The sequence below is a fragment of the Clinocottus analis genome, unplaced genomic scaffold, assembly GCF_023055335.1.
Source record: "Clinocottus analis isolate CAN_PGR_092001 unplaced genomic scaffold, fCliAna1.0.p SCAF_199, whole genome shotgun sequence".
NCBI lineage: Eukaryota > Metazoa > Chordata > Actinopteri > Perciformes > Cottidae > Clinocottus > Clinocottus analis.
This window is the reverse complement of record NW_027175930.1, coordinates 978-10,000: the sequence shown is the minus strand read 5'-3', so window position 1 is coordinate 10,000 and position 9,023 is coordinate 978. Positions and strand designations below refer to the sequence as shown.

The following is a 9,023-nucleotide window of genomic DNA, read 5'->3' as shown; positions in this document are numbered from 1 at the left end:
TGTTTTGGCGACCCAATCTTAACTTTAAAATGTAACATTTTTAGGGTGAATATTCTTGTATTTTTTCCCAAATATCATGTCGCCATACACAATAATCACATTATTGAAAGTATACGCTTAATGGCCCATATTCATGTTGTCCCGTCACTGCACAGGTAGTACAGGTCAATTATTTGTTGTCAGATCAAGAAACAGCTGATTAATTGTCCAATACATATCAAGAGCTTCACCTGTTGGTGAAGAGGTCAATTAATTGTGATGTAATGGTGGCAGCTGGGATTAAAAAAAACAAAACAGGTATTAGCAGAAACATACCCTTAAATCACATTAGCCTAATTGGGTACGGTAAACAGGAGAATCAACAATAACAGGAGGTAAATAAACTTATTGCGGGAGGCTCTGTGGATGTAACGAGGCCGACGGAGGAGTCCAAGTGTTTTGATGGCTGAGATTAACAGAGACACAGAGAAGTTGTTTAGTTTGAGGAGCTGCGAAGTGGAATATTGCAGAACCATGGCAGCCCGGGATGTGTTGACACACCTGCGGTCTTTGTCAATAGCCACAAACTTGATGCTCGGAGTTGGAGAAGTAACAGTTATCTCAGGAGGCAGGTGAACAGAGCAGAACAGTTAAAAGGCTGGATTGTCAGTAGCGACCAGCTGGCAAAGGACCACCTGGGCCAGCTAGTTGTCCAGGGAGTAGACAGTACCAGGAGAAGTGACAGGCACGTTAGCATAATAAACAACAGGCAGATGATCGGAGCAGGACAGCTGTGAGGCAATCCAAGAAATCTGCCTCCAAACAGTCGCATCAACAGGAGTATCCAGCAGGGAGCTGCGTCGCTTGAAATCAGTAGCCACCAGCTAGTGAGAGACTGCCAGCCAGATGTCCAGGGAGTAGACAGTAGCAGTTGTCCAGATAGTAGACAGTAGCGGGTGCAACAGGTAAGCAAACAAATCCAAAACAAAATGGCGCAGTAAAAAACTGAGAAAAATGGCTATGTAGAGTAAATAAATTTAACTACACTGATAAATAAATAAAAACAAACAAAAAATTATGTTAAATTATGAACAAGGTAGAAAATAAACAGAAACTGTGCCAGATCCACTTTGCCTCATGACTCGGGTCCTCATAATAATCCTTTAGATTTGATTTTGAATTCCAATAGGTCCTACTGCTCGAGTCCTAATCATGAGTATGCACAGGCTGCAAAGTGCGGTCAATATAAAGGGAATTAATGTTTGGTTTGAACATAAGGGCTCTGTGGTGTGGTGTTATTTCACATGTGTATATTGACCCTGTGTTTTATTATTCTTTTGATGCTTTTTTATTTTAACAGTAGAATCATATCATCATAACCCCCTAATTGCAAACATGATCCATTTTTATTATCATGGAAAAATCTTGTGCTACTCACAGATTGGCATGGTTGTCGGATGCCTCCACACAGGCCCTGCTGCCGAGGTCCCAACCACAGAAGGGGTCTCGGGCCAGAACACACTGGGGACAGGTCCAGTAGAAAGAGCAGTTGGCTGTTGGAACACTCACTACACCCTCTGATGTGCCAACATATATCATACCCTGCATTGAGATGGATCAAAACAATTAGAACAGTATCCCAAGATGATTTCACATGAACCTCCTCCCGAACACCACTGCAACTTCTTTGCACTGAGGCTTTATTTAAAACTATTATTCTACTATTTAACTACTAATGCTAAATTAATACACTGTCAAAAAAAATTAGTTAGGACTAAAATTAGGACTTTTTCCGGTGAGCGAGAGGGTCGCCTCCCTGTGCCTCCGGGTTGCGGGGAGTAAGGCTCTGACTGTTGTTTGTGCTTACGCACCGAACAGCAGCTCGGAGTATCCGGCCTTCTTGGAGTCGGTTGGAGGGGTCCTGGAGAGGGCGCCTCCTGCCGACTCTATAGTTCTCCTGGGAGACTTCAACGGTCACGTGGGTAATGACAGTGAAACCTGGCGGGTGGTGATTGGGAGGAACGGCTTGCCCGATCTGAACCCGAACGGTGTTTTGTTGTTGGACTTCTGTGCTAGCCACGGTTTGGCCATAACAAACACTATGTTCGAGCATAAGGTGGTTCATAAGTGTACTTGGTACCAGAACACCTTAGGCTTAGGAACTGTGAACGTCTGGCTGAGGATCCTGTCGGGAAGGTCTTCAACTCCCACCTCCGGAAGAAATTTTCATGCATCCTGAGGGAGGTTGGGGACATGGAATCCGAGTGGACCTTGTTCAACGCCTCTATTGTGGAAGCGGCCGCCAGGAGTTGTGGTCGGAAGGTCGTCGGTGCCTGTCATGGCGGTAACCCGAGAACCCGGTGGTGGACATCGGTGGTGAGGGAAGCCGTCAAGCTAAAGAAGGAGGCCTTTCGGGCCTGGTTGACCCAGGGGTCTCCTGAAGCAGCTGACGGGTACCGGCAGGCCAAGAGGGCTGCAGCTGCGGCGGTCGCGGATGCTAAAACTCGGGCATGGGAAGAGTTCCGGGAGGCCATGGAGAAGGACTTTCGGTTGGCCTCAAATAGGTTCTGGCAAACCAGCCGACGGATCAGAAAGGGAAAGCAGGGTCTACCCCAGGCTGTTCTCAGCGGGGGAGGGGAACTGCTGACTCGGACTGGGGACATCGGACGGTGGAAAGAGCACTTTGAGGAACTCCTAAACCCGGTCAACATGTCCCCTGGGGAGGGGGCAGCGCCTGAAGACCTTGGGGTGGGTGCACCCATAACTCTGGCAGAGGTCACTAAGGTAGTTAAAGAGCTCCTTGGTGGCAAGGCGCCGGGGGTGGATGAGATCCGCCCTGAGATGCTGAAAGCGCTGGACATTGCTGGGCTGTCTTGGCTGACACGCCTTTTCAGTGTCGCATGGGGGTCGGGAACAGTGCCCATGGACTGGCAGACCGGGGTGGTGGTTCCCATCTTCAAAAAGGGGGATCGGAGAGTGTGCTCGAACTATCATGGTATCACACTGCTCAACCTCCCGGAGAAAGCTTATGCCAGGGTGCTGGAAAGAAGGCTACGACCGCTTGTCGAACCTCGGATTCAAGAAGAGCAGTGCGGATTCTGTCCCGGTCGTGGAACAGTGGACCAGCTCTTTACCCTTTCAGGACTACGGGAGGGGTCTTGGGAGTTTGCCCAACCAGTCTACATGTGCTTTGTGGACTTGGAGAAGGCTTTCGTCTCTGTACGCCTGCAGTAGGAGTTGCGTTCGTATCCTCGGTAGTAAGTCAGACACGTTCCCGGTGGGTTTTGGCCTCCGCCAGGGCTGCCCTTTATCACCGGTCCTGTTTGTGACTTTCATGGAAAGGATTTCTAGGCGCAGCCGGGGGGCAGAGGAAATCCGGTTCGGGGGCCTCGGGATTGCCTCTCTGCTGTTTGCAGATGATGTGGTCCTGTTTGCCTCCTTGGACTGTGACCTCCAGCATTCGCTGGGGCGTTTTGCAGCCGAGTGTGAAGCGGCAGGGATGAGAGTTAGCGCCTCCAAATCTGAAGCCATGGTTCTCTGCCGGAAACCGGTGGATTGCTCCCTCCAGGTGGGGACAACATGCCTGCCCCAAGCGAAAGAGTTCAAGTATCTCAGGGCTCTTGTTCACGAGTGAGGGTAAGGTGGAGTGGGAGATCGCCAGGCGGATCGGTGCGGCTGAAGCAGTGAAACAGGAGCTGTACCGGTCCATCTTGGTGAAGAGGGAGCTGAGTCGGAAGGTGAAGCTTTCCATTTACTGGTCGGTCTACGTTCCAACCCTCACCTATGGTCACGAACTCTGGGTTGTGACCGAAAGAATGAGGTTGCGGATACAAGCGGCCAAAATGAGCTTCCTCCGTAGGGTGGCCGGGCTCAGCCTTAGAGATAGGGAAAGGAGCTCGGACATCAGGAGGGAGCTTGGAGTCGAGCCGCTACTCCTCCGTATCGAAAAGAAGTCAGCTGAGGTGGTTCCGGCACCCATTAGAGGTTTTGCAGGCACGTCCAACTGGGAAGAGGCCCCGGGGAAGACCCAGGAAACGCTGGAGGGATTATATCTCCCGGCTGGCCTGGGAATGCCTCGGGGTCCCCCAGAACGAGCTGGAAAATGCTGCGGGTGAGAGGGAAGCCTGAGTCGGTCTGCTGGGTGTGCTGCCACCGCGACCCGACCCTGGATAAGCGGCGGAAAATGGATGGATGGATGGAGGACTAAAAATAAGTAAATTAATAATAGTAACTATAACTATGTAAGCCTAAGTAGGAAATGCACAGCCTGCCACCGAGCAGAGGATATGTTTTCAGATTAAACCTGAGACTAATAGTCAACAATCAAGCGGTAAATATTACAACTACACAGAATATAAGATGTAACTGTTGTCTGTGATGTGTTTCCCATCATGCCTCATGCTACTGTGGCCCCCGGCTGTGGTGAGATAATCATTGACCATGTGTGCATGACGTCAGTGCAAGTCGGGATTAAGTCGAACGCAAATTGCACGGCGGTTATTGATTATGCACATGGCTGGCTCAACTCAAATGACAGGTAAGTGTGGAAGCTGAACTGTGACAGGAAGGAGTTCTTTGTCCTCTGCACTATGTGGAGAATGTTTATTTGTGTGTGAGATATTATTGTAATATTGTATGGATGCAAAGAGTACACAATCTAGTGTTGCTACCTAATTCATGCAATTTACTTACTTAAGAAAAAGCAGAATTGTGGCATGACGTCTTATTGTTGCATGTTACTTATTTATAAATTAATGTTTATATTATAATGTTCAATATCTCTATATTGATTGGAATACATATTTTCATTTATCTTTCTTGCAGAACGACACAAACTCATTCCTACTTTCAATAAATCTCTCAAAGGAACATCTTGTCTGGAATGCATTCCTACCAGCCATAACTTATACACACCAGTAGAATTATACTGTCTTACCCATACAGTTTTTGCATTGTAAGAACAGTTTTCAGAACAAGAACATACAGTATGTACTGTATGTAAGTACTATGTACTCTTTACCAGCAAATGGTTGTGTGTTTCATCGCGCAGAGTAAAACTGAACGGCTGATCTGAGCTGCGCCTCCGTCTCTCTGTGGCCTGTGTTCTGCAGTACACTGCAAGAAAACCCTGGTTTGCAGGTGGGTAGTGTGTTGTCTAACACACTACCCACTCTTTTTGCAGCGTAGGTGGGTGGGTCCTTATGGATTTCATTAGGTAGTTTCACACAAAATGTCGATAGACCCCTAAATCCCCAAATCAAGGTGGAGCTAAACAAAAAGTCCACAGGCCGAGAGCTCCTGTGAGAGTTGCGTAGGAGCTCACAGAGCAAGGGGATGGGAACTCCAGAGTCTGGCGGATACACCAACATCTGATTCTTCGCGGATTCGCTATTAATATTTACAAAACCTAAACATTGTCAAGCTCGAACCCGTGCTTCAAGACATAATAAGGCATTATGTTGTTAACATAACATACTGCTTTGTATTGGTATCTTGAAAGTATCTAGTCAAATATGTAATTATGAAATGTGTACCTTGGGTATGGAGAGCTTCAGGCTCTTGACAAGTTGAGGCTGTTTAAAAACCTGGACCTCCTCTATGATATGGGCGCCACTCTGTAGCAGGACAGATTTGTGTAGGTAACCAGACTCTGAAACAAACAAAATTTGTGAGGTCACATTTTTACAACAAACTTGTATGTTGATGAACAGCAAACATGGAATTCATAGTTGTCGCATTTTGATGGTAACGTGTTGTCTGAAATGCCAAGAGTTCCCAGATAAAACATCAAGATCACATAAACTACTGTTGAAAAATTAAGAATCTCCTGCCTACCATCGGTTTACTACTCTACATGTTTGAATGGTATTTTATACTTTTAGGTATACTTTAGGTCTCGCTCACGAGTGAGGGTAAGGTGGAGCGGGAGATGGCCAGGCTGATCGGTGCGGCTGCAGCAGTAAAACAGGCGCTGTACAGGTCCGTCTTGGTAAAGAAGGAGCTGAGCCGGAAGGCAAAGCTCTCCATTTACTAGTCGGTCTACATTCTAACCCTCACCTATGGTCATAAACTCTGGGTCGTGACCAAAAGAACAAGCGGCCGAAATGAGCTTCCTCCGTTAAGTGGCCAGGCTGGGATCATCTCTAGCCCACTACGGATAAAGGATGGATAGTATCTGCTATTTAACTAGCACTTGGAAGACCCCAAAGCTTATGCACACCTGCTACTTGTTGATTTTAGCGCTGCTTTTAATACACCTTTGGCACATCTGCAAATCTAGGAACTGAAACTGCTATCCTCAGCGTACTACACAAAAAACATGTCCTTTAGTCTATTTCATTGAAAAAGAGAGTTTCTATCTCATTTTAAAAGTCAGAAAGTCATTCTAAAAGTCAGAAAAACTGAAGGGATGATACTGTATGCTCAGTCAGTGGTCATATGTGGTGAACTAATCAATCAGATCTGCTCCTATAAGGGCCTTGGCATCACTTAGACAACACAGTTAGCTAGTGGGACCATGTTGAAAGCTTGGTTCTCTTTTACAGCAGGAACTATACTTTTTATGCAGCCTCTGGGTACAAGAGATGTATCAGAGGATTATGTTTGTATTCTAGCAGGAGAGCATAGTCGATATGGCATGGCAGCATGTAAGGCAGGGGTGTCAAACTCATTTTAGTCAAGGGGCCACATGCTGCCCATTTTTAACCTTAAGTGGGCCGGACCAGTAAAATCACAGCATAATAACGTATAATTAACGACAATGTTTCTCTATGTTTAAATCGTTGGTGAAGGTTTTTAGATGATAAACTCTATTTTAAGGTCTTTCAACAATTAACTAGAAACATAAAGACCAAAAATTCAGACATCGGCCCTCTGTTTATCTGCCTGGGCTCTCCTCTGCAGATTCCCTCGCTTTGTGACGCGTTTGTGATGCTACTTTCATGACGTGATCCATGTTTAACGACTTCTAACACAATAATATCAGTGCTCACATCAATTGTGACTGTGGATCAATGGTTTGCATGTCCGTCTTATAAGCAGAGGATCAGAGGTTTGAATCCCAGCTCTGCTAATTTTGGCCTAAAAAAATAATTATATATTTATATATAATAATATTATTTTTTAAATTTTCTTCTGTTGGATTGGACACCCTGGCGGGCCAGACTGGGCCCTATGGCGGGCCGGATCCAGCCCGCGGGCCATGTTTGACACCCCTGATGTAAGGCAATCTCTGGACTGAATGAACAGTCTCTCCAGTCCATGTATGAGCAGTCTGTTCTCAGGCAAGCACAGAGAGCATTGTCTGATCCATCCCATAATCCCCTCAAACTTTTGCCCTCTGATAGTAGGGGCAGAGTACCCAATGTTAACTCAACTGTTTTCAAAACAAATGTATTCCTACCTCAATAAGAATTAACTGTGTGGTATGATGAGAGGGGTTGTGCAATATGTTGGTTGTTCTTATGTTGTGTAATATGTGTAATTATGATAATTTAAACTTCTGTTTTTGTATTATATTACTTGGCAGCTTTAATGATATGTCATGTGTCAAAACATGTGAGCAGCATTTGAGTCAAGACAAATTTGCCTACAGAGACAAATAAGTCTATTGTTTTGTATTGAAGAACGTCCAATTAAAACTCTATTCGACATGCAACCTTTTTATACTTGTTTTCTTTGCTGGATTATTTTATTTATTTTATATTGTTGTTATATTTATTGTATTACACTTTATATATCTTATATATTTACCATTTCTTTTCTACCTTTATGTAGCGTTCCAGCAAAAGCATTTTACCAGAGTGACAAACATTTTGAGATGCTTCCTGGCCTACCTGTGAGCAGAAACAGGACAGTGTAGCCTCTGTTGTTGGCAGCCTGGACTCTCTGGACAGTCAGATGGCTGTAGTGGTGCTCAGCAGATACCAGAGTCAGACTTCTTCCAACTGGCCGCACACTGTCCTCTGCTAGGAAGTTTTCTTTGACAAAGCGCAGGGCGTTGTCAGACGCGTTGTGCAGTCCACACTACCACACAAAAAGGCAGTTTGACAGTAACTTGAACACAATTATATCGGGGTTAATTGAGCCAATTTGAGTCTGTACAACTTGGATCTGACTAATTAAGGCCACAATTAGTCATTAATTCAACTAACATGAATCAAGAAGAGAATTTTCATATTATCCGAACTGGAGGTTTGTTTACCTCTTGACGCGTCTTACCTATTTTTAGTGATCTTATCTTTTTCTCAGATTTAAGCAATTCAGAGTTGCTGTACTGTTGTAGTAATAAACTCAGGTCTTTGGCTAATCTTAAATCAAAACTTCAAATACATTTGAATGTGAACTCAAATTGTTAGAGATGAAGTCAGTAATATCTGCCTAAAGGGCGAAATATATTCTTGCAACTACAACTGCGGCTGGCCACGCAGTTGGATTGACGGACTCGTTTTGGTTTAAAGTTCTCGTGCCTTTTCCATACTCCAGAACAGTAGGTGGCGCAACGACCATTTAGAGTTGACCTGCACACCGACGTTCACCGATATCTCCCTCCAGGAATTCACCTCCATCTGCGTGTCCTTATACTCAGTCAAAGACGAGTTATGTAAATGCTCATATTTGTGGACCTCTTCAGCCAAACGTTCTTCAACGGGATCCATTGTTCCTGTTTCTGCTTTGGCTTTTAAAAACAGTGGTATTATGCTATGAAACCGGAAATGCGAGACTCAGAAAGGATGCGGTTAGCGGACCAATCACAGTCTTGCGGGCTGCGAACGGCTCGCGTAGCTTTGACGGATAGTCAGAAATTTTGGCTGATGGGACTACGCAAGGGGCCCTTGCGTGTCTTGCGTCTCTGCGTAAAACCCAAGTATAAATGACCCTTAAAGTGTCTCATTGATTTACGGTCCAAAAGGAACAGTGTCTCCAAAAGGAGATTAATTGGCAGCAATGGAATAAAATATTAATACCTCTGTTTTATTTAGTGTATTATCACCTGAAACAAAGAATCATTATGTTTTCCTTTTATATTTTTCATCTCCAAAGGG

The 9,023-nt window shown here is 45.2% G+C and overlaps 1 protein-coding gene across 1 annotated transcript in view; it reads right to left on the bottom strand.

Moving 5' to 3' along the window:
• Nucleotides 1-8,636, bottom strand: part of LOC137790082 (semaphorin-4A-like) — a 15,521-nt gene extending 6,885 nt beyond the window's left edge. Inside the window, exons 1-4 of the mRNA XM_068584021.1 lie at nucleotides 8,499-8,636; nucleotides 7,815-8,004; nucleotides 5,514-5,629; nucleotides 1,418-1,581 (exon numbers count right to left, since the gene is read on the bottom strand). Of these exons, the coding sequence (XP_068440122.1) occupies nucleotides 1,418-1,581; nucleotides 5,514-5,629; nucleotides 7,815-8,004; nucleotides 8,499-8,636 (608 nt within the window). The remainder of the gene's footprint in view (nucleotides 1-1,417; nucleotides 1,582-5,513; nucleotides 5,630-7,814; nucleotides 8,005-8,498) is intronic.
• Nucleotides 8,637-9,023: the final 387 nt, after the last annotated feature.